The 27,049-nt window shown below is 38.7% G+C and overlaps 1 protein-coding gene across 1 annotated transcript in view; it reads left to right on the forward strand.

The window, feature by feature from the left end:
* sorcs3 (sortilin related VPS10 domain containing receptor 3) overlaps window positions 1-27,049 on the forward strand; it is a 189,500-nt gene that overhangs the window by 82,336 nt on the left and 80,115 nt on the right. Inside the window, exon 3 of the mRNA XM_026358764.1 lies at window positions 21,607-21,706. Coding sequence (XP_026214549.1) covers window positions 21,607-21,706 — 100 coding nt within the window. The remainder of the gene's footprint in view (window positions 1-21,606; window positions 21,707-27,049) is intronic.

The following is a 27,049-nucleotide window of genomic DNA, read 5'->3' on the forward strand; positions in this document are numbered from 1 at the left end:
CTCCTGATGACACTCATATTGGTAAATTTAAAGAATTCACAGACTGAAGAATTGAAGAATTCAAATTCCCTCAAACTGACATAAATATAGTGTTGTCATGAAGCAACATATTTCTTTTACGTGTTTAGATGAAGTTAGATATCAATGGAATGGATTAATGGATATTAATGCACAGTTCCCTCATGTTATGTACAGTTATATACATATGCATTTCACTAGTTAAATAAAACAAGGGAGAAATCCCCCAAACTAAAGAAAAACTGAAGGAGGCTGCAGTAACAGCCTGGAAAAGCTAATTAAAGAAGAAACCAACAGTTTGGTGATGTTGTTGGGTCACAGGCTTGATGCAGCTAATGAAAAGAAGGGCCTTGAAATCAAATATTAAGTTCTAATGACTTTAATGTATCTTAAGACAGTATCTTTTCGCTAAAATATAGGCCATCTAATACAAAAGGTGTTGTTTTCTGTGTTGTTCAACAATTAAGGTGTACATAGGATCAATTAAAAGCTGTAATTCTGAACTTTCATATCATAATCTTCATTTGATCCTAAATCCAAATCTTAGACTTGTTATTCCAATACCTTTGGAGGGGGCTGTATATAAAGCACAATGGTATGGTACATGAATAGGAAAACCTTTGTTCAGGTCAATTTGTTTGAACACTAACAAAGATACACCTCAATGGATAGCTATAGCAAAAGTAAGATAAGCCATCTGTATCACCAGGATGTCTGAGTATTATCCTGCGATGACTGGACTCACACAAACCCTGGCACCGTCATCAGAGTTAAATGCACCGTGACAGTTTAACTCTGTGGGGAAGACAAAATCAGGTGAAGTAACTTATCCATGGTGTGAGAACAGGGACATCGCTGGGGTTGGAGATGTGAGTTATTGGCAGCACTCCCAGCCATGTCACTCACCCACAAACCTACAGTGAGGGGAGCAGCTGTTCTTCCAGGTTTTGCTTCCCAAAGTGTCTGAAAATATGCAGGATGGTGTTTGTTAAAAAACGCACAATAAAAATTACATTAATCTTTGTTACAATATGTAAAATTTGAGAGAGGAATGAAAGCAGTAGATGAAGGAAGGAGTTTTATAAACAGTAAATGCATGCAGGAAAAAAGCAAAGCAGCCATTTTCTTGAATCAGCTCAACTGTGTTGAGAAGCTGTGATGACTTGTGTCATCTTCAGGTCTAGACTCATCTCTCTGTTGTTGGCTAATTGAGATCACAACTCTGATTGGGTTTGAAGAGGAGCAGTTGGGAGAGAATCATAGGTAGCATATCCAAAATGGCAAGTCTGACGCTGCCTTTTTGCAAAGGTCAAGAAAGTGGCAGCACCTCAAAGTATCATCCAGTCAGGTCTGTCAATTTTAATGAACGCCCTGACCTTAAACAATGAAAGCTGATCAGTCAGTCTATGCATAATTTTCAAAGGAGCCTTCATATGTGCGTGGCAGAGTGGAAAGAAATGAAGGCGAGGTATTTATTGTTGATAATAAATCAACTCAGCAAAACAATTCTTCAAAGTTGTTTAGCCTCTCTCATCTGGTCTCCCGAGTATCGTCTCTCTGTGGATAAGAATTTATCAAATATGACAAGCCTTGTTCTCATTTGCAGGTATTCAGACGTGGGCAAATTAATGCCAACAACAAAGTCAAGTTGTATTTACCTCATATCACTGCTATTACAAATTTGACATATCCTATTCTTCTTTTTTTTTTTTTGCAAAACAAGCCAATGCAGTAGTTGTTTCTAGAGCTTAATACAGTTGTGCTCCCATTGTGTTACTGAATTACTGAGTTAGAAAGTTTTGGACTGGGATGACGTTGATCTTTTTTGTGCCAGCAAGGTTTATTGTTAACTTATTTTGTGGTAATTATGGCTCAGATATTGTGGCAGTAAATAAATGCAGAGATGTTACACGAATAAACACTGAATCATCTGAATTCAAACTTACATGTCACTAAATATACTGAGTCAACATTGTCACACAATAGGTTGCTATGTGCACTGGGGCTCCCCTCACGACAGAAAGTGCTGTTGTCCACTCAGCAGTAATAAGTAGATACTCGCTATAAACTCTGTGCCTACATAGGCCTAGTTTTGTACAAAATGACAAAGACTGAACAACAAACCTAACTTGTCCTCACAAATTTGAGATGTGGATGTGTGTGTGTGTTGACCTGTCCATCCAGAAAATCTCAACAGCCACTAGATGTATTGTTATAAACTTTTTTACTGACAGTCTTTCAAAAGAATTCTACCACCCTTGGTGATCCACTGACTTTTCCTCTATTTCCACCAGCAGGTTGAAGTTTATTTCCTGTAATTGAAATATCTTGTGGAAATGTAATAACCATGATCCCACAAGGTCTGAATTCCAACTTGTCCAACACTTTGCTTTTATGACATTTGCTAATAATACTTTAATTAGCTGTGGGTATCCCACAAAATAATTAGTAATGTGAAAAAGTTTCATTATTCAGTTATAAAATCGAGCGAGGTGTTGCCGACTTTTAAAGCCACTGGATATGTGGACAATAGCACAAAATAAGCTAAATTACATAAGCAACTGGAGCTCACTGTGTGAGTGATTTGCACATCTGAATAAGATAGTAGGCTATTTTCAGACAAGCCACCCAACTTGCAACTTTTATGAGTGACTACACTGATCAACCACAACTGTAACACATGCCGCTGGTTTTAATATTTTAGATCAGCATAGTAGCAACAGGTGTAAGAATACCTGCATCATATCTTGGAAGGAGCTTTGTAACTCTAGACATAGCCAGCCATGTATATCTGTTCAGGTGCAGTGGAGCACCGTTTTCCTGAGTACACCACCATATTGCCTTAAGGGTTATACAGTATACAGTATATAGGTATGTCTATATCTATCTATAGATAGATAGACACTGCTATCACAGTAGTGAGAAGACCATGTTATGTGTTGTGGGCAGCTTTCAGCTTGGCTTACTTTTTAATTGACTGTGTGGGTAAAAATGGTTTTGGCAGCTTGAGATAGTTTGCACTACTTTTTGTACAATTTGGACACTTTCCCTCAATGAGAAGTCAAACTGTAGTTAAATGAACCAGCCTCTCATCTCCTCCCATTAGTATCATGGAGATTGACAGGGAGAGTTAATGGGCTCTACATGCAGTGCAGTGATTTGACAGACAAAACCAAATGACATGTATGTGTATTACTTGGTGTCAGTAACAGTAAAAGTTAAACAAGCAGTAGACTTGAGCTGTCTGCCTGACAACTGGCTCACTGGCTAGTGATGACACTATAGCACCAATAAACATGAAGTAACTGCCTGACTGTTTAAACTTGAGATGATTAACAACATCTCATCCTCCTGTGTCATTCTCAATACCGGTTCCCCACAGGGCTGTGTTCTCAGTCCTCTCCTGTACACCCTGCTGACACATCACTGTACAGCTCAATATGCCAGCAATCTCACAGTGAAGTTAGCTGATGATACAGCCATGGTAGGCCTCGTAACCACCAACAACTGGACTGCCTACAGACAGGAGGTGGACAGCTTGCTGTAATGGGGCAAACACAACAGTCTAAACTGAACATACTGTAAGCAAGACCAAAGAGATGCAGGTGGATTGTCTGGACTGGTCCCACGCTCCCTCCTCTTCTCATTGATGGTGGTGCTGTGGAACTGGTTCCCTGGGTCAAATATCTCAGGGTCCCCATCACAAATAGTCTTACTTGGAGGAACAACACTGCAGGCATCATCAAAAAGGCTCACTGGCGTCTATATTTTTAAGGAAGCTGAAGAGGGCAGCGCTGAACACCTGCATACTCCTCCTTCTACAGGTGTGTTGTGGAGAGCACCCTAACCTCCTCCATGACTGTGTGGTATGCTAGCTGCACTGTGGAGGTAAAGCAGGCACTGCAGCATGTGGTGAAGTCAACAGGAAAAATAATCTGCTGCACATTACCGACACCTTCAGACATTTACAGATGCAGAGAGAAGTCTCTCTGCATCATGAGAGACATCACCCACCCTGCACACGAACTGTTTGTTCCTCTCCCTTCAGGCAGGAGACTGCGCATCATCCGGGCAAGGACTAAGAGACTGAAGGACAGCTTTTACCCGGATGCTATCCACATGATAAATGCTGTTCCTCACCAGCTGCTCTCTGTAAAATATTCGAAAAATATTTGTCTAAGGCTACCGAGACCGGACTACAGCTTTTCAGTTCATCTTTAATGAATGAAATGACAAATGAAGTATCATTGTATTCTTGTATCCTCCAGAGAACATGCTGTAGTTTTAGTCAGTTTGTCCTATTTGATTAAGGCAAATTTTCCCCCCAAACGATCAGGCATTTGAGTCTAATTATTTTTATTTAATTGGTCTTATTCTCGCCTACAGCAAATTAACACTGATCTGATAAAAAAAAAAGAAAAAAGAGCATTTTCTTCATTCTTCTTTGTCTCCTATTAACATGCTGATTGCAGTTGTAATGATGTTTGGTATGAAGAAATATTCATTAAGTGCATAACTGTCTGAAATTAATGTCACTGAAAATGACAGTGATTATGAAGTATTAGGCAACAGTTAGACAACTCGTAGAGATTTTTTGGTGCGTTTGTGTGACAGTTTTTGCTTCAGGTCTGGAAAGTAATTAGTAATCTGGAACATGTGTAGTGAAATTGGAACATCACACATTTTACACATAATGGCTGTTTAATAGTAATTAGTATAACCCATAGCTTCAATACTGCACTTTTCTTTTATATTATATTTATTCATCCATCCATTATCTTTACGGCTTACCCAAATGACACAAGGCAAGAAGCAGGGAACACGATGAACATGAAGCGAGTCTATGACAGGATCACACGCTGAGACAAACAACGATTCACACCTATAGACAGTTTAGAGTCACCAGCTGACAAGCTTGTCTTTGGAATGTGGGAGAAAAATGGAGAACCTGAAGGAAACCCACAAGGGCACAGCCACCCCTTTATGTATGGTGCCTTCCAGTTTTGAACTAAGAGGAACCGAGCCATCTGTCAGTTGGCTGGAAATAGCATTTCTTAGTGGCTGGGACTGTGTAGTAATCATGAGTACTCTGAAGAAAGAGTGCTACATTCCAGTTGTATATTAAGTTCTTACAAATTAAGTATACAGGACCAACAGTGTCAATTTTGAGCAAGCTATAGAATAAATATGTGTTAAAACGCATTTGTTCAGAGGGAATCCCCTCGCCTAAATGCAGGGCACCATTGGAAAGAGAGAGAGAGAGAGAGAAAGAACTTGGAGGTAGCTCTGTATTATCACTCCCTGGATGCAGAGTCCTCCTCTCCTGCTGTGCCAGAAAGGGGTCACCGGGGGGTGAGAAGTGACATCCTCTCAAATTGCATCATTTTGCTGAGCATGCTCACAGGCTATGTGATATTTCACAGGTCAGTGCCTATAATAAGGGCCCAGCTCTCTCTGAGAGACCCACCTGATGTCTCTGACCTTTTGCAATTGGACTTGGTATTTCCTTCAAAACCTTGCCAGCATGGGCTCACCAGAACTTTTCATAGGCACTTCTCTGAAAGCACTTGTAGAAGAAAGATTAGATTAATACAGCTGCTATAGGTTTGACAAAATGGAAAAAAAAACTGCCAAACAACAAATGGATAATAGCAACTAGCATATAGCAAATACAGTACAGTTGCATGGTTTGTTTTTATTTTTGGTTATTTTTGATTTGTTCCCAATGAGGTTTGGAGCAACTTAAACAAACTCAACTTGTTTGAAAACTCTGAACCTCCAGCTTTCAGAATCTAATGGTGTAAACCACACCACAGCAAAATCATCCATTTTCCTTATCATTTTTAGCCATTTTTTTGTCTGATACAGGCTTTTTTTATTGCTACATGTGTGGTACCATTACAACCCTAATGTTCCAATGAACACAAAACACCCAAACTTGGGGTCCTACATCATGTTAGCTTTAAGAAAGAAATATAAATTTTGACTGGGATTATGAAAAAATGTTGCATAGCATATCCAAAAGAGGCAACAGAAGACAAGTTGTAAAATAGCCACAGTGCTCAAGACAGTTTCAACATTATCAGGTAGGAATGTAACAGGTGAGGTGACCACAACTAGGTATAAATGGAGTGTCCACCGAAGGCTCAGTCTTTCAGAGCAAAGGATATAATATGGCTAAATACTTGTTGCAAACTTTGTCAGAGAAGTCTCAGTCAGGAAATCTCAGTGGTTAAAGTCCAAGAGCAGAAACCACTGTTGAATGGAAAACATCTTCGTCTAGAATAGTTTTATATAACTGTAACTGCAAGTTATACTTGACTGGTAATGTCGTTTTAGTTAACGCAACAAAACCTCTGTGGTGACTCATATGACAAATCATTTTGTCACGAACATAAATACTTTTCATGTTAGATTCATGCAGTTACAAAAACCACAAGTTTCCATCAGAGTCTATTCGGACAGAACAAGTTAAACTGGATTACTCATTAGCATATTTCAATCTGGAGTCAAAACAAACAAGCATGACTGTGCATATCATGCATGTTAAGCTAATAACAGTAGAGAATTATTGTCAGCCTGGGAAAACATATTCTACATGCACGCTATGCTAAAACAAATTTCACACGAGTTACTGCACCTTTTTTGTTTTCCCCTTTGTACTGTACCTCAGAGTTAATGCATAAATCACCCTCTCTGTCATTAAAGAGGTCATTTACTCTGATCCTTTCTCACAATATTTAAATTTGTATCTTTTTAATTACCCTCTCCTGGGCTTTTTCCTCATATCCCGAAGCATGCACTCATTTGCTTCCTGTCATAACAGCAAATGTTGGAGCTGTAGTCTGAAAGTAATGCGGAACTTCACACTACTACTGCAGTTCAAGGGCATCTCTCTGTGAGGTGGCTCTGGTCTGTTTTCCACTTGTGCTAATGAAAGTCTCATCAGGCATCCAGATGTTGCAGTGATTAACTTTAAATCTTTTTTCTTCCCAGGTAGGAACTGAAATTTCAGTCATTAGATTTGTCGGCCATCGACATCACTGTGGTTGCTTTTTCATTCTGAAATAATGCACCAGTCTCTTAAAGGATTCAGAAACACACAGTGAATACTTCTCAAATGCATGACAAAATGCCCTATGTTTGTCGACAGCAGTGGCTTAGCCTGAGAGGTCTGACTCCTCTGCTTATCTGAAATGACACAAATATTTCCATGGAGGACAACATTCTGACATCAGTTGCCCCCGGCTCCAGCTCTGGACTGTGGTGACTGGTGATGTAGCTGGTGGCATGGGTGCTATGGCTAGGTACATGTTTTGTTTTTGCACACACCAGCTGCCCGCTGCTAGCACAAGTTCCAGATATCCTATAGTCAGCGCTGAGGTCACAGGCCTCGGATCTGTTGAGATTACGCTCGGGTGGCTGCCGACACTGGACGAATCATGCAAGGACTGGCTGGATGTGTGCAGCACAGGAAGAAAGTTTTGTAACGGTTGGAGAAAAGTTTATTATTCATTTTCCCTTCCCTTCTACTTCCTTACCTCTGTAAAACTTCACTTTCACATGTCTGACTTATAAGTTCCACATGATTGGCTCTGGAGCTGCTTATCAGAAAGAAGAAAGGTAACAGATAAAGGCACTGCAGAGTCATGAAGGATAGCTCCCACTCACCTTCCACAAGAACACCCCCCACACACACTCCTCCCTCTTCTCTTTTGGAAATGGCAACAAAACGTGTATTTACCCCTGTGCTGCGGCAACAGGATGCACGCTGGCAAATGAGCAGGCAATCGAACAAAAGACTTTTAGAGCGTGCTCAGACTTCTTACACTCCTGTCTGGCTTTTATCACTCTTACTTTACTGAGTCTCCACCAGAGAAACAGCTGGTGTTCTTGCATTTGCGAGTTGTTCCATCCTCCACAAGCGACTTCTGTGCTGACAGAAAAGGAGGCAATGATTTAAAATTGGATTCTGCATATACTGCGCAGTGCACGAAGAGTTATGGCAGATATAAATGAAAAGTTTGTTTGCAACCCCTCATTCATTGTGACACAGTTGAAAAAAAAGGTTTCCGAGAGGTTCCTGGAGTCAGTGAAGCACGTTCAAAAAAAGAAATATTTCTCTTTCACTGTTTGCCTCAGCACTTAAAACAGGTTCAAAAAGTAAGCTCTTTATTTTTTGTGATACTTCAGTAAGTTTACAGAGAACTCATCATTAAGCTCTTCAAATGTCAAGGGGAAAATACATTCAAGGAAGTGATGTGTGAAAACACACCTGACCCCTGTGTCTGTGCTCTATACCTCTAACAGCTTCCCTGTGGGTATAGCCTAAAATATGCCTAAAATAGGACAGTGAAGAAGCTACAGCTCCAGGGAAAAGTAAACTTACTGTACTGATAAAATGAAATTAAAAATGTTAACTTAAACTAATAATATATCAATATATAGTATAATATTAAATGTAATAATTAAAATACAGTGTCAAAAGACATGTAAAACATTATACTGTGCCTTTAACATTTACTCCGTTGGTAGAAAAGAGAAATTGATTGAATGAATAAATACAATATAACTTTTTTTTAAAACATTTATTACTTTACTTTTACTGTAACACATTTTCTTTTTCTGCTCCTTCAGTTTGTTTATACTATGTAGGACCATGCATGTTATGTATCAGTTACCGTGGCAGTTCTCCAAATAGTTCCTATGTAGCAAACACTCACTTGTTCATAACCATGCTCAATAATAACAATAAATTGTGATTGGAGAGACTTAATAATGAGCATGATATTCCATCCTTACAAGTACATTAATTCTTGCAATAAAATATGTTAATTTGTAGGAGCAGCTATTAAGGACCCGCCCCGCCACCTCACACCTTGAGTGTGAATAGGTTTCTGCTAGATGTTGCCTAATGATGCCACGTACAGTATATGCAGAGACGGCATAAGTACATAAACTCAATACCCAAATAAACAGGAAAATTCTTTACTCAATTTAAAGTGCTGAGTACATGCACTGAAATTGACTTTCAATAGAATTTTTTTTTAAACACTATTGAATTTGATGCCGTTGCTAACAAGGAATACAGGAGTCTAGTCCAGATTAGTTCTACATGTTCCTCATTAACATGATTTCAGTAAAAATCTAAAAGGTCCAGACCTTAAGTTTAAAAAGCACTTTAAAACGATTCCTGATTATATTTTATAATAATCAACATTCATTTCATTTTCTTCTGTTAAGAATTTTACCCCTAAATTAGTAGCAATTAAAAAGCAAATGCTGGAGGCTACACACAAACGAAACTAATTTATTGTGAACTCATTTCACGTTTGTGCTGTAAACTGCAAACAGACTTTCAAAAGTGAAAAATGTGAGAAAGAAAAGTTGCTTCTAATAAGGAAAGAAAAATAAGAACAAAGATCAGTGAATTCAAATTAAGCTAGTAACAAATAAACAGGGAAGTATGTTTCTCATTTCTTGCATTAAGTGATTCATAGTAGAAGAGGAAAATCACATTTTAATCAACTGATTGGAGGTCAGATGAAGAGCATAAACCTTTCTGATTTCTTTTTATACATAGTTAACCAACCAGTATTATATATTTATATAATCACTTAAATCTTTGACTGATTTTGTTGATTTTTAAGCCCCATCCTGCAGAGACAAAGGAATTCATCAATCCTCTAAGCTTCTGTTGCTTTGAAAAGTATTTCCATATTGGCAAAATGCTCTTAAACACTGCAAGCAGTGGGGCGCTTAAGCGTTTAAAATAATTCATGTGAATTTCCTGCAGTCTATTAGATACGAAGAAGAGTAAAGATTTTTTGCATCAACCACCTTCACTAGAGAGCTCTCCTACTTCCCCGGTGCCGTTTTTAGCACATGGACTTCCAGTTCTCCCTGCTGACCTCGACATGTCAGTTATCATCACTAACAACACTCCAGAGACCTTGTTGGAGCACACACTTAAACCTACGGTGCGCTGCCGCTATTCAGCAACACACTGTGTAATAATCTAACCATCACATTTCTGTTTTGCCGTCCTTCTCATGGCATGAATAATGAAAGGACGTCATTTCTGGCTGTTCTCTGCCCACAAGCTTTGCAGAGTTGAAAGTTACACTGGGGGGGTGGGCTTTTTTTTTTTTTTTATTCAAAGCCTTCACTTTGATTTAGACATGTCAGATATCGTGCAGCGACGTCTGTGATTGGAAGCTGGTTGTTAGAGGTAAAGTAAGAGGAAAGGTGTCATGACACGACGTGGGTTGGGTCAGCAGCTGATGTTCACAGTCAAAACAGGAGAGCTGCCAAAGGCGGATTCATCTTTTGCAACCTAATAAGCCCGTCTCGACCTCATGAAAAAGTCATCAGGTCTGGTAGGAACTGTTAAAGTTTTATACTTTATTCAAAGATTCATTCCACACTGTGGCAACAAGAGGAGGGAACGAAGCAAATATACTCGGCTACCCGCTGTCAAGGTTGAATGGAGAACATGGGCATGAGAGTGCAATACACGACAAACGCTGTCACTGAGAGCGATCTTTGAATGTCAGCACTTCCGTCCCACGCCTGCTGTTCCTTTAAGGGATTTTTTTCAATGCTGCATTTCTCAAAGCACGGTGCAATGATGCGGCCAGGGCTATATTTGGTAAGACCTAATGGCAGCGTGGGATACTGTGATGATTTTACCATTTTTCTATCCACTCCTGTTCTTCTGTCTGTGTTGTGTTTGTTGTTTACATGGATTACACTCCAGCACATGGTCGTTTTGAGAAGTCTTTTGTTTTTTTTCTTTACGCTGCCGCATCGACTGTGACTTCTCTCAGCACATTGCATTAGCAGCAGCACAGATCGTAGTGCAGTCTGCAGGCACATTTCCTGTTTTCTGTTTGTTTCACACATGGCTTGTTTTTATATTTTCCTTTCACTGTCTCCCACTGACACTACCACACACACACACACACACACACAGGGAAATACTCACATACTAGTAAACACATTTCTTCGTCTTTTGAAAGAGAGACAGACTTTGGCGTACAGTGCTCAGTCTTTTGAGGTTCCATTATTTTTGTCATGCTTCACCATCCTCTGCTCTCACGTGTCTTTCGCTGACAAGTCTCCCGCTCTCTCCCGCAGAAACACCTGCAAATGCGCTATCTACTGATCTCAATGTGGCAATTCTCCAAAGTCATTTTCAATTATGCTTCAGTGGATTCTGCATTAGACGGGAGATTGTGCAGCAGTTGCCTGAGGTGAAAACATGGAAACATGCAAGCATGTGTGAGTGTGTATGTGTGTGCGTGTATGTGTGCAAGCATGCCACCTTTGAGCATAACTTTGTGTGTGCATGCTTCAGTTGGCCTGTGCAGAGTGTGTGTATATTTCACAGATAAACTCTTTGACAGCTTGTGCATTATTACTGTCCTTGCTGAGATATGCTTTGCTGATGGTAGCAGTGATTATAAAGTACTGCTAGAAGTTTGCGGCCTCTGCTCAGCACTTGCTACAACACAATCTTCATGTTTTCTTTTTTATTTTAGATTTCATGTAATATATCACTGTTTTTTATAGTTCAGTTTATATCAGATGTCATTGAAATTAAAAAAAATCTCTCTGTCTTCATTCAAGATAGCTGCATTTGCTGTTTGAAGGAAGTAAAACTGACATACAGTACAGAATGAATTTCTGGTTTTATTGTGTGTCTACACTATAAAACACACGAGTTTAATTTAAGCAGCTAAACTCTTTTTAAGACACAAAATGATTGTACAGTATTAGCAGACTTCCCTCTATAAAGTTTGAGAGGTAAAACTCTCCATGGGCTTTACGTTTTTGTACTTTATAAACACCATGATGCAAACTTCCTTTGTCTTTAATATGTATTAAATGTATTCATGGTTGCTTGATTAATACTCAGTTCAGTGCCGACCCTGACAGTCCTGACACTTTACCGTCACTGCAGCTGGAGGGTATTCATGTGAAATGAAGAACTGGCTACAAGGAAACAAATGCCTGTAATATCTTAATGTGATAAGTTTATTGAAGTTCAGTTACCAAATTATTCATCTTGAGTTCTGTGACAGCAGAAAAAAACAGTGGTTCCCAAATATGGTCCTCCAGGCACACAGGTCCTGCTTTTTTTCTGTCTGCTTATTTCATGGATCAGGTGTATTCTGTCAAAAGGTGGAGGATACCAGATACCAGCAGGGACCTTGGGGATCAGGTTGAGGATCCCCTGGTTAAACATTTGCACCCTGAACTGGGAAGTGTAATTAATTACTCTTTATGTATATACCTTAAAGTAATACTACTACTCAGTATTGCTATTATTACAATATTACCTATGTGAGGGGTAATATATTACTTCACTTGTTATACTGCCATAATAGTACTGCCTCTAGAAAAAAAGACATATTACATATTACGCATTTAGATCTACAACAGCTGTATGAAATGAAAACAATTTTTTTAAACTAAATCTACTTTCAATACAGAAGCTGTCAAAATCAGTTATTGGTTGTCTTTCAAAATAAATGTTCACATGAGGTTCCTCAAGGGTTGGTGGTAGAATAGTCAATAGTCATCATTATCATCAGTCCAGATTTACCCTGTTCCAGAGTGATGGATAAGAAGCAACAGGGTAAGAAGAGAGGCGGGTGAAGTGATGCACCCATCATGTGGTGCCTACTGTACAAGCCTGTGGGGGCAGTGCTATGATCTGGGGTTGTTGCAGTTGGTCAGGTCTAGGTTTAGTGTTATGTGTCCAAAGAAACAAATGCGTGCCAAATCAAAGCTGAAGTCAGTTTAGAGTGTGTGACTTTTTTTGAATATATTTATATTCAATTACAAAACACAAACAAACTTAGCTGTGTAACTAGCATAACTACAGTGACCTCCACATCGTGAAACAATGTCATATCCTTTTTACTGTAGCTTTGTCTTTACATTCAAAAGTTGATAACTTACCTCCTACATCTTCTTTGCTTCAATTTCAGATTACCTCCCTATTTATAGCCCGTATCTGTAGAATATAAACATTTCTTATTGTGGCAACTCCTAGTGGTACCCAAAAAAGACCAACCTACATTTCCACATTCATCTAGGGAATCGCTTTTACAAACGTAATACTTTTGTTATTCTCAGTAATGTTTTTACACAGCTGCCAGCCTCCTGGTATTAGAGATGTGATGTCCACCTTGTGTGCCTATGAGCTTTTGCTATTTTTGTACATTTAAGTCATGATTATGAGGCCAGTATCAACAAAGTATTACAGTCATCATAAAATTAGACTTGTTGGATTGCCTTACATTATAAGAGCTTATATAGAGTACATTACACAGTACAGTAACTTTATCAGAATCAGAAACAGTTTATTGCCAGGTGCTGTAAAGGATCATTTATAGCACTAGGAATTTGTCTTGATGTCAGGTGCAGACACAGAATCAAAGATATGAAGTCAAGGGGGATACAGAGATGAAGCAAACAAAAATGTGACACAATAACAAGGTTAAAACAAATACGGTAGTACAAGAGACCATGGTGCAAGATGAACACGCTATATACAAAAATGAAAAATGTAAATAGCAGACAAGATAGAATAAATTAAACTAAAGTAAGCAAACAATATGTACAGAAAAAGTGAATGTATATAGAAGGTAGAAAAAAAAAATACTTGTAGCTTCAGAAGGGAGAGTGAACGTTCACTGTTCAGGCTTATGAGGCATGAGGTCCTAGTCCTGATGGACCGGAGGGGAGGGACTGGAAGACCACTTGTCTGGGGTAAGAGGGGTCGGCTGCAACCCAATTCACAAGAAGTACAGCTTCTGCTGAGCTCCTCCCACTTGAGCTCCTGGGTGATGATGGTTCCCATGAATGACTCAACAGAGTGTCACAGAGGATGATTGGTGGGAGGGGGGCCTTCAGGACTTTGACAGACTGAGATCCAGATGTGCAGCTGTTGGTATAAAGGGAGAATAGCAGAGGAGAAAGAACAGAGCCTTGGGGGAATCCAGTGCTGATCGTTTGGGAGTCCGAGACATGCTTCCCCACCCTCACGAACTGCCGTCTGTCTATCAGGAAGTCTGTGATCCACCTGCACAGTGAGTCTGGCACGTTCAGCTGAGCGCGCTTGTCTTGGAGCAGAGATAGGGACAATAGTGTTGAAGGCAGACTGAAGTCCACAAACAGTATCCCTCCACTTCATCCTCCAGATGCTGGAGGATGAAGTGGAGGGCCATGTTTACAGCATCATCTACACATCTGTTGGCTCTGTAGGCAAACTACATGGAATCTAGAAGAGGGTCTGTAATGTTCTTGAGGTAGGACAAGACGAGGCGCTGGAGGGTGAGACAGAGCTCGCGCCTGCGGCTTTGCGGGGATTCAGCCATTTAAACTATCTATTCACATCTTCCTCGAGGGGTAAGGCTGTGAAGGTGATCCTATGACAAATCAAAATTTTCATGAAGCGTCCAGACGTCTTAGTTTGCTGCATAACCTGAAATGGCGTACAATACGTTTACCAGAAGTTTAGACAGTGTATAGGACCACAGCAAAAATATATGATGATATACAAATTTGATTGTCTCAGTGTGTTTTGCCAAACCTAATCACTATTTCAACTGACTCACTTCTACATGTATTTTATATTCAGATGTCTATTATGTGCTGAGGGTTTTTACAATGCCTCTTTGAGTATTTTTTGTTTATCTAGTCCAATTTTGCTGTAACAGTGAACTATGACAACACTGTGTTGTCTAGAGTGTCGGCTTAGTGTTGTGGATTAAAGCACCTAATAATCTATTGGTTAAAGAACAGACTAATTGCCCCAGGCAGTGCATGCATACATTCATTTTGTCTGTCTGCTTGCAGCTTCTCAGCCTTGCTGGGAAGTTTCACTTCATGCCTCAAACGAAATGACAGGGAAACACCCTGGACAGGTCACCAGTTGTTGCAGGACCATTATGCAGACAAAGCCATTACAGTCTACACTGTGGGCAGTTCTAATCCAGTGAGCAAGCATACAAGTTGGCCTACATGCTTGGTGGAGGTTGTTGGTGATGAAGAAGATGGAGAGATGAAAACATTACTTAGGGTATGTTGGGGTCATAAACTATCAAGACATTATGTGTGATTGTTGGGGTATGAAGCTTAGATTACTAATAATTAATAATGTCTTGGGGGGAGGGGGGCTGGAATTGGACACAACATAAATTAATAACATCTTTTGGTGTCACTTTGCTGCAACAGCACTGGAGTGGCAGTGTTTGATGCCGTTGGTGTGTTATTTTGTTTCTGTCTTAAATCTGCAAATAGTAATTACTAAAAACAAACACATTTATTAAAACACATTTTTGACTTTGAAGGAGAGAAAGGAAAAGAATGTTCAGACTAAGCAGAATGGACCAGAAAATCTCAGGATCTTGTTCTTGCACCTCTGCACTGCATCCACATGACTAGTGTATATTTTCGTGAATGAATTCAAAGCAATAGCGTTGAGGAGTGCTTTGCTGGGGAACTGAAGGTTAATACGATTTTCAACTTGCCTAAATCGGCTCCCCTACTTTGCCGTCAAACTCTCAGGCGTTTTTTTCCCCAGCAATAGTTCATTTCCTGGTTACCAAAAGTCCCTTGGATTGTAACCAGAGAGTGGGCTTGTGTCAAGGACCTGTGGCTGGATCAGAATTGGCTTTGTCATCCTCCTGCAGTCTGTCCCTAAAACAAAAGACTGAAACAATTCAGACAATTCCAGTGGAAATGTCTGCGATGCATTGAGGCGTCTCTACCTCTGACCCCTCAGCACTGCATAGAACGCTTCGGTTCACCAGCGTTTTTCAAGTGCATCAGTCAGCAAGTGTTCAGAATCTTGGGGCTTGATTTTGCTGCAGGGTTCTCTGCTAAGAAACATTTTCCTCTCTGTGTCTCTCACTCCCTGAGCTTCCCATGTCTCTGTGTGACTCTATTTCTGAGGACAGACAATTGAGTTGTTGCTGCATCGGTTCAACTACGACAACCACCTGATGATGCTTCCTGTTCCAGCCCCTGACGAATATTCAGTTAACGTTTTCTGTGCTTATTGTGTGGATTTGCTGTTTTGCTGTTTTTTTATAAGTGAGCCAGTGTCAGGTTTGCAAGAAAACTCAAATCAGTAATCCTCTGTTTTCCTTAGAAGAAAATTGCAACAGACTACAATTCCCTTTAATTGCTGCATGCCTCAGGGTGATGTGTTTGTTTGGATGAGCTTAAGAAACCAAAATGATTTGGCTGGAGTTTTCATCCTTTAGTCTTTGAAGTGCATGACTTTTCTCTCGCTTTCTCTTTCTCTCCAGAACATGGTCAACAGTGTTGTACACCAACGCAGAAGTGTTCTGCTTTACTGGCAGCCATCTGGCAAAACCTCACAAACATCCCCTAATGCAATTTCTGTCTGCTTTTTTTCCCCAATCATTTGATGTTCACAAACTGCAACGCATTGCACTGTATCTTTCTCTCTGGCTCGCAGAAAAAAATGAGAGTTTCACTTTACAAATGCACTACAGTATCTGCTGCATCTGTACAGTATGAAGTGGAGCTTTTTATACTGTCTAGATACAGCAGATGCCATTATTTTTTTGTGTTTTATTTTAAGAGGAAGTCGTATCTTCAATATGAGGAATATTGCATGTTTTTTCAAGTCTTGTTCAAATACTCCACACCTATAATAAAGCTGGTTCAAGTAGCTTTTGCACCTTCTACAATCAGTTCTTCAAGTCTTTTTCATGGTCACAGGCTTATTGAGAATCCACTACTCAAGATAGTCTGATGTAACATCCTGACTAAAATCTGCCTTGATCTTTTTTACTGATTGTCACAAAAATATTTCTAGTTGCTATCTTCCACCACAAGCTAGAAACAGCCATTCATTCCAAAGCTCACAAACCGCTTGTCTCAACAGAAATGGAAACAGGTTACCTTTTGCAAAAGACACACTGGTATTTTGCTTCAAATTCAAAATATGTAGAACACTCAAGACACTGGCAGGATTTTTCTTTCTTCCCTCTATTTTTCCTAGACATTGTCTGTGAATATGTGCATCTTCAATTCTCTACACATGGCATCCAAACATAACAAGAGGTAAGCAAACTCAGTGTGTGTGAAAGAAATGACTACTGATGTAGTCCTGAAGTTGAGACTTACAGTAATAGCAACACAATAAAGGTTTTAATCACATTTTGAAGCTCCAGTATGTAACTGTTTCTAATATTTTTGGTAGAAATGAAAGATGCTGTCAAAGGCTTATGTAACTCAGACTCATTGCATAGCCTGGCAGCAGTGTAGACATATTATGAAAGTTTTGTATTGAGGCTCACCTCTCTACCCAATAAGAGAAGGCCATTTATTTTCTGCTGGGCTGGTAGGTTTTGTAGCTTTGTAGCTTAATTATTTTCATTTCATAAGGACTAATATCTTGGGCTTGTATCATGAAGCAAAATTAGTGACTCTAGCTATACTTTGGGATTGCACAGAACCCTAGAGACAAAAGAGTAACAACAGCAAGGGGTCAAAAATTATAGCAGGTCACATTGCTCATGTAGCTTCAAATGGTTCCAAAAAGGCAAGTCAGTACACACAGGCAGCCACCAAGCTTTCTTGTTATGAGTTAATGTGACCCTTAATATTAACTGTGTATATAAGTTATCTAGCTGAAGGTATGATTAATAGGGACATTGCTTCTTCTCAGCTGTTATTACAGTACAGACACATTTACATGACTTGACCTCCAGAGATTGTGTGACCATTTTACAACAGAACACAATCAGTATTAATATAAAAATATTTTTTCTTTCAAGCAGTTTTCATGTATATTAGCTAGCAAAGTACCTGAACATCTTGCTTTATTAGCTTATTCCATATTAAACTGAATAATTTTAATTAAAATAGATTTTTAAATTGTCACAAACATGGTTTTGAAGTGGTCCTTCAGTCTGTACACAAATTTTAATTCCTAGCTATTATATTTCTGCAGCCATTATTTTAAATACATTTATTTAATTAGTAAATCAGACTCATGCACAGGTAATTCAGTTTCCTTGTTAAACTTTACTTTTTAAATATTTTATCTTAATAATGCTTTACTAACAAATAGAGTTCTAGTGCCTGAGAGAAGCCAAACAGCATCATACTTCCCTGTGAGACAATGGCAGCAAGAATTCAGAGTCAGGTACTGGTCACACAAGAATTGCATCTGTTTTGCAAAGTGCATACAGGAAAAAAATCCTCCCTTCAGACACCAGCCTGTCTGAATGTCGCTCTATGGGATGTCAGCCAGAATAAATTCAACATCCCACCTATTTCTGCTGCCATCCAGAAACTAGTGGGTGATCCAGCCAACACAAAGATGATGTCAGTTAGAGTGTAAGACACTGGTTTTTCACATAGTTTTTTTAAAGTGATATACCAGTGGCAAGAACAAGTATGTGAACCTTTTGGAATTTCATGGTTTTGTGCATTAATTTGTCAAAACATGTGATCTGATCTTTATCTATGTCAAGGATATTAACAAATACATTGTGTGTAAAGTAATAACACAAAAATAATTCACAGCACAACAAACACTCTGAGAAGTGTTGCTTACTAAAAAGAACATTGCTGCATGCCTGAAGTTTGCCAAAGAGCAAAATCTTTTGTGGACTGATGAAACTATATTGGACTATTTGGAAAGAACACACAGCACTATATCTGGCATAAAAAGGTCACTTTATGTCATCATTCGAATAGTAAAGTATGGTGGAGGAAACATCATGATTTGGGCCTGCTTTGCTTCATCAGGGCCTGGCCAGCTTGCAGTGATTGAGGAGAAGATGAATTTCCAAGTTTATCAAATAATTATTCTGAATAATGTGAGAATGTTTGTACGTCAGCTAAAACTCTGTAGTTGGGTGATGCAACAGGGCAATGACCCAAAACACACAACAAACAACATGAAAGAGCCGAATTTTTTTATTTTAGGCACATTATATTTGGTAATACTCTTGTCTTTGTTTTATGACAAATTAGAAAAAAACACGAAATGGTCCAAATGGTTCACATACTTTTTATTGCTACTGCATGTGAACATAGAACAACATAAGAGAGAATTGTTGCAGAATTCCTGTCTTGTCTTTTTTGCTTAAAAATAATCAAGAATTCAACTTAAGGCAACAATAGTACTATACTACAAGTATAGGCAACTAAAGGGAAACAAAGGCATAGAAGCATGCCAAAAACCTTTTTAAGCCTGTCCTTAAAAAACAAAACATAACCAAAAAAAAAAAAAAAACAATCGAAGCATTGGGTTCCTTTAGTGAAACAAGGCACAGCGGTAATTGATGTACTATAAAATATAAGCATGGATGATCCTCTCTGCATCACTGAGAAGTACAGCTTAGGTCAAATTGAACTTGTCAGTTATTGAAGACTTAATGTGATTAGGGGACCAAGGGCAAGCCAAATTTGTCTGGAAACACACCCTGAGCCAATAACTAAAACATTAAAACTGTCAATTGTAAAATATTATATTGTATTTTTAAGATTATAGACAGTGATTGACATAAACCCAGCTGTTGTGCAGTGCTGTTAATTTAATATAATCTAAACTGTAAAAAGTACAGGACAGTTATGGTCAAAGTAATATCTCAGGGACGGCTGTAGAGAATTTGATTACAATTGTCCACTTGGATTGAACTAATTAAACATGCTTGACTGGTTGGCAGGGGCATGCAACTGCAAGGTGGTAGTTCAAGTTTCTATGGTACGTTACATAAAGTTACAAAGAATTGGCTTACTGGCTTACTGTGAAAATTAAAGAAACAAAGTAATAAACAGTTCTTAGTTATATTGAATGTTTAATTGTTAACATGTTTAATTGAAAACATTAGCTTTTCCAAGCCAAGCTAACTTCAACTTTGTTTACCCCAGCAAAACTGGTGAATAATTCAAAGCAGTACACAGGGAAGCCTTGTTCATTATATATGGGACACAAGTGGTTTGATTCGCAACGGCAGACAGTATAAGAGACAGCAAATGATGCATGTCAGCATGCCCCTGTTATCACCTGCCAACTTTTCTACCAGCTTGAGCCTGAAGCTACGGAGGTAGCATGTAGGTGATGAGTAAAAGGAAATCCAATGGGGGCTTAAAAAAAGACAGCAAGGCCACTGATTCAAAGTCTTTCTCATATGGACTTGTTGAATTGTTACACAGTCATACCTGCTTTTTGGATATTGTACCATGTAACTATTCCCGTTTCGTTGAGTGTTAATGGTAGTTAATGGTAAATTAACTGGTCACCCCAAAAAACACTTCCTTGGATACCTTTCTTTTGTCATGCTGCCATATGGTCTAATGAAATCACCCGTTTTTCCATTTTGTGTTCATTAGTTCTTCCTGGAGTATTTGGGTTAGTTTGGCCCATAGTTTATCTTAATCCACATGTAAAATTCTGTCTGCTGTTTGCACCAAAAGTATTATCATTTTCCATATAAGCGTATGCATGATGATGAAGGCATGCCTAGCAGTATTGCTTACCAAAGCCATGGCAAGAACAACTATGTTATTTATGAAGTCTCTTGTCAGGGGGCTTCAACAGAGCCCAAACGTGTAGTTCACCATCCTTGTCAGTACAGTCAGTCTGCCAACACCTTCTCTTTAATATGCTGTGGAAACGTTACTGCCAGACTCATTAATGTGCTTTGTAATCATAGCAACTGCAATGTCTCTGTGAGGCATTCGGGAATGAATTTGAATGACAAAAATCTTGCAGCAATTTCAGTGAAACCCTATTCCTGCTGAAGGAGCAGGGTCTGACTTAAATAAGAAAGAATTCGGAAATAGGTATCATCTTCACTTTTCCTCATAACACCATGAAATGAACTGCAAATCCAAATCTGAGTTATTCTACAGTTGTGGGTGGGTGCTTCTGTCCCCACACAGAAATATTTGAACATCCTGGACACATGAATCCACAGCTCTGTTAGAAAAAAAGGAAAAGCTAGTGCGGCCGTGTAAATGCTGTAATATTCTACTTGAAGGCAGATTTGGTAGTTACTAGTGATGATGGATTCATGTTTAGTTTCTTGGGACTAGGCTGGCTAACAGGCTCATTCCCATAGTTAAATTATTAAAGCTCAAGGGTTCAGGAACATCCACATGTTTTTGCACTCGTCATATTTTATTTTATAGTAGTCATCAGGAGAGAATTAATTATTTACAGTACCCGGTCCCCAGACAGTTTTGAACGTCTGGCTTTTGTTGGCAGCAATAGATGATTGGTTAACCTTCCCTTGTTCTGTTGCCAGAAGTTTCACTGCTGTACAGAGTTAACTGTATATATGCAGTACACTACCTGCTTCAGTGTGCCTGTTGTTTTACTGGTGTGATATTGCATTCTTTTTCAACCCCGCAAAATAAATATAATTTGACACAAATCATGCTGTGCCCCAGTAATCCTTAGTGTTTGTTTACCCATTAGATATTCAGCAAACTTTACTGTGCTTTTTGATGGGCTGATCTATGATATTATTCATCTATTTCTGACTGCATTTTCTGTTGTTTTTTATTTCCTCTATTCAGATCTACTGATTATGGCTCCACATATGAAAGAATGAATGACAAAGTTGGATCCAAGACGGTCCTGAGTTACCTCTATGTCTGTCCAACTAACAAGAGAAAGGTAAGAACCTTTTCCTTGATTTCTATAAAGACTTATCGGCTCCAGAACATAAATAGTTATTTAATATTTATATATCTGAAATATTAAATTATTTACGAGACAAGGCGTTTTTCTTTATCTGATCATATATTTGTTGTAGATGTATTTAACTTTTTACATAAACCGAAAAGTCATTTCACTTATTTGATAAATGAAGTGTAATTTGCCTACATACTAATTTCATGAGTACAATAGAAGATTTGTGATGATCAGTCTACACTCTTTTTTAACTTATTAAACGTTTTATATTTATCTTTAACTAACAACAAATACTATCATCCCTCAGGTGGTCATACTAGGTATGATTTGAAGTCGGACTGGACCAATCAGAGAAGAGTTGGAGTTATACCTGCAAACTATATCTCGATTTTTTGTGTTCATCATTTTAAAAGACAGTTTGCTGTGGTTAACAAGGTGAAGCAGATTGTTCAGTCATTGTTTCATTGGCAGTTTATTCTCCAGCTCCTTCTATCCACATGTTGGTCAAGACACTGAACCCCAAGTTGCTCCCAGAGGGAAGCCCTGCAATTATAGAGCACTTTATTAAGTTCCAGTTCACATGGTAAATTCATCATGTAAAGCGTAACATGATATACAGCCGTTATTTCCACAGGTAATTCTTCTCCTTACTTACTCTGGTTTTACTTGTGAATTCACACTTTTATCTGTGAACTCCATAGACAATATGTTAATCAGTAAGCTCACTTTGTTTGACAGAAAAAACTGTCCAGAAGTGAGTCCTTTTTATATATTATAAGAATGTTTCTGGCAATCAACAAAAGTGGAATTTTAAGAATTGCAGCCCACAAAACAAGACAGAAAAAACATGAGCACTGCCAGCTGCTATCCATCTGCCAGCATCCTTAATCTACGCAGGACTTCTGTCTATTACTTTTCATTTTATTTTTTTGTTCTCTTAGAATTTAGTCAACTGATCAGTATATGGTTTCCACTTAATTTTTTTCACCATCTGCCTTGGTTTTCTGTTTTTAATTTAATGAAAAAAATACTTTTAATACTTAAACCCTTCCTTCCTTACAGTTATTAAAAATACACATACAGCTTTAATGTTAGGTGAATTAGATTGTGCATGTAAGTGATTTCCTTAAAGAAAACCATATGCCCATTATAGTCTCATATGCTTTATATCAATTTCATATACAGAATATATAACCTCTCTATCCACCTGCTGCTCTTAGTAACAAAGCAATAGACAAATTGAATATTAAAGCAGTGAGGTTCCTGTAAGCGCCTCGAGTACAGTAGGAGTCTAGTCTCAATCTGTAGACCAGACTTCCTCAAGGCTGTTTCTGTATAGCATATATATATTTTTTGGACTATGTTGTAACAAATTTATTTACATAGGTCGAATAAATAAGAGTTAAGATATAGGCAGCACGGTGGTGTGGTGGTCAGAACTGTTGACAACAAGAAGAACTCAGGTTTAAATCAACAGCTTGCCCAGGTGCCTTTCTGTGTAGTTTGTATGTTCTCCCTGTCTGCTCTGGGGGTGGCTGTTGCTTAATAGGTAGAGCAGTTGTCTGCCAATTGTAGGATTGGTGGTTCCATTACCATGTCATATGCCCAAAGTGTCCTTGGGCATTGGACATTTTTTTGTAGGTTACTGAACCCCAAGTTGCCCCCGATGAGTCAGGTCATCGGTGTGTGTGTGTGAATGGGTGAATGGGTGAATGAGATGCAGTGTACAGTGAGTACCAGTTAGGTAGAAAAGCGCTATATAAGTGCAGAACATTTACCATTTCCCGTGTCTACGTGGGTCTATATGGATACTACGGCTTCCTCCCACCATCCAAAGATATGCATGTGTTAGGGTTTATCTGTGACTCTAAATTGGCCATAGGGGTAAATGGCAACCTGTTCAGGGTATAACCTGCCTCTCGCCCAATGGCGCCAGCATCCCCACAATCTTTAAAAGAACAAGCAATTCAAATAATGGATGGATAAATGGAGTTGAAATAGTACTGGTTGATGCATGAAATATAAAATGACATGTTTATATAACTGATTTTTTCCCAAAAATTGCTGTTTAAATAAATAGATGTAAATAGATAAATAAAAAAAGATAGAAAGAGAAACTTTATAAAATTGTGAGATTGCTGTTAGAGTAGTGAAAGTATTCCCTCACATTGTTGTGATGCTGACATTCAAGACATTGTTTCATAAAAAAATAGCGATGGTAGTTGTTTTTACCTTCGACTTGTGGCCACAGTTTGCACAGTTGCTTCACCATGCTTGACTCTAATTTATAGACCTTATTTATTAATGTATATGTTGGAGTTTTAGAAGTGAAAGAATATGATTTGAGAAGGAACATAAGTGATAAAGACAATGTAATATGAAATTGTACATATGCACATTAGCATAATGGTAAGTGAAGTAAAGTCATGGCCATTCAATAATAAAGCTGTGAATTTCCTTGCAATATGGCAGGTGTTTGATAACTTAAAAAAAACAAAAAAACATATTGCCCTTGGAAATAATCACTTAGTTCAGACTGACCTGCCTGGTCAGACACATGTTAAATAAAAAGAAAAGCATGCACAGGTATCAACAGACCTACAGGAACTAAATCATGGCTCCTGAGTGTGACAAGGACATGCTCGAAGTTGTGAAGGTGCTCAAGTTTATCAGCCTCATTTTTTTAAGGTTGAGCTGAGGTACTGGCCCTGAATACGTTTGCATGGCACCAGACTTAATAAGATCCTGGGACTGTTGAGCTAAACCACGTCAGGGCAGAGGAACAGATCATAGCCAGCGTGGATTACATCTCATGACTCAGTCTTCCTGCCTTTTCATACGTGGAGAGAATTTAATTCCACATCAAGGGCATAGCAGAAGATTCTCTCTGTCACTGATGTGACGTTCTTTAGTGTTTTAAAATAATTTTGATTATGTAAGATTAGATGAACTCAACACCTCATGAAGGAAAAATAATCTCTACTGGTACCTCACAATATACATGATGTAAACACTTGGGAACAATGTATTGTTGTGTCAATTTCACCATAGTATATTTAACATTTGATTCTCTGAAACAAAAACAGCATTTTACTGTGTCAGTGACTCATTGCAATCTCATGAGAATATTTTCCTGTAGTGGTTGACCTCTGTGTCTGCTCGTGGGCTGATTGCCCCTGTACACTTTATCTCTGATAATTATTTCGATTTCCCATCTCGCCGATAGATGAAAGTTTGCCTGTATGCTAGTTGCATTCCTTTGTTGTCTCCTTGCATCTGAGTGGCCTTTTTTAGCATCTCTGTTCTATCAGATAAAACGAGTTTGGATGGCTAATCACTCACTGTAAGATAGAATCGCCTGCTGCTCTTTGAGATATTCCTTTCAACATCAATAAAGAAATCATTATGTGGCCATTCCGGAAGCATATGTAGAAGTTTTCTCTTACTTTTCTCACTGTCAGAGGAAATAAGTTGGAGTTGTGGCCTTTTGCAGTTTAACATTATAGATGCAGATGATATTAATGACATTTAGAGCAAAGCCTCCCATGAATCTTCCCGGCTACATTTTGATGTCTTTTTTCCTGTTCAGCCTGTGCTCAGGCCCTGAATGATTTGGTTGGTAGATTAGGTCAATCTAAAAAATAAAGTAACGCGCAGTTGAAATGTCACTAATTAACCAAGACAGGGAGAACATGATAGTTAAATGTGTGTGATTATGTCCTGATCCTTGCTTAATGAGCATGTTGCAGCAACAACTCTCTCTTAAAATCTCCCATCAGATGATAGACTAAGCTCAATTGATTGAGCGTGATGTGATTCATTTACTGCGAGGTGCCTCTTTCCCTCCGTCTCTGATCCATACCTCCACTCACCACATTATCCAACGACTGTGCTTCTATATCCGCGCTGCAGCTTATGCACAGATCAACATCAGGCTGATAAAACACAAAGGTTATCCTTCCAACCTCTATCGATTTCGAATTGTTACCCTCCTCACTAGCACCGCTTCGTCACAAAGGCCGAGTGGATGCTGTGAAGGAAATCTTAATCACCTCTTTGCTAATGCTATCGGTCACTGTGATTTTGGAAGTGAGTAATTATTGTTTGAGGGCGATTGTTTTAGTAGGCAGGAGAGAAATTGGCCACTGCTCCTATTCTGCCTTTGTATTGGCTCCGAATTGGCTGTGGGTTCTTTCTAATCGCAGGAGCGACAGACAGAAACTGGCTTGTTACGATAATGTGTACGCTTGGGAAATAATGTGGCTGTTTTCACACTTACATGGCTGTAAATGAGTAATGTTAATGTGACAATACTTTCTAGGCCTCGTTCCCAGTATTAAAAGAGCACATTGTGAGCAAAGATGAGAGAAGATGAGCTAAACACACTGCAGTTAAAGGCTATAGTTACATGGAGAACATGTGAGAGGAGAACATAACACTCATCACTCAGACTTGAATAGAGAGCAAGGGTAAATTTTCAATATGAAAGGTACAGTGTGTTCAATCACCTCTTCCAGGCATTTCGACTTTTCGATTTAACTGAAAGTCCTGAGAGTTGACTCAAATAAGGCACAGTGAAATGTAATTTCCCATTCATAATAGACTCGGTGACTTACTTTAATATTATAGAATATGATTACTGTTTAAAAACTGTAAATTACATCTGACAAGCCCCACAGACAGTGGCAGATATCAAGAGGCCTTGGCATTACACAGTGACAGGTAATGAATGGCAGGCTAGGCGAGCCCGAGCCAATGAGAAATCCAGGCTGAGAATGTGCTACCTGTTTATTGGTGCTTAATGAAAAACAATTTATCTAAATCACCACCAGGGACGGTTCCTGGTTAGAGCGCTGGAAAGAAGGCTAGCATTTCTGTCAGTGACAAATGTGTTGCTGTTTTTCCAATTCAAATGGAATTGACGAGAAAAAACAGAACCATCTGGGCCAAGAGTTCAGTGACTACAGACAATACCACCACAATCCTCGTTGGGGCATGGGTGTTGTAGTTTAAACCAAATTTAAAGACTCTATTCTAGGAGAAACTAAAGCATGAAAGTTTAAAACCTCGGTTTTATTTAGATTGGTTGGCTGCTTAGGTCCTTTCAGAATTCACTGCACAAAAAACTTGAAGGACTTTATAAACTAGTCTACATACTATTAGCACTTTGCTACTAACCGCACAGACATAAAACTTTCATCTTACCTTCTATTTTTCTTTTTTTATTACTTACTTACTTATGATTTGCATACAACATTTTAATACTATCTTGTAATGAACAGTGAAGTTTTTATTTTATATGTAAACCCCCAAAATAAACCTACA

The sequence above is a fragment of the Anabas testudineus genome, chromosome 1, assembly GCF_900324465.2.
Source record: "Anabas testudineus chromosome 1, fAnaTes1.2, whole genome shotgun sequence".
Taxonomy (NCBI): Eukaryota; Metazoa; Chordata; class Actinopteri; order Anabantiformes; family Anabantidae; genus Anabas; species Anabas testudineus.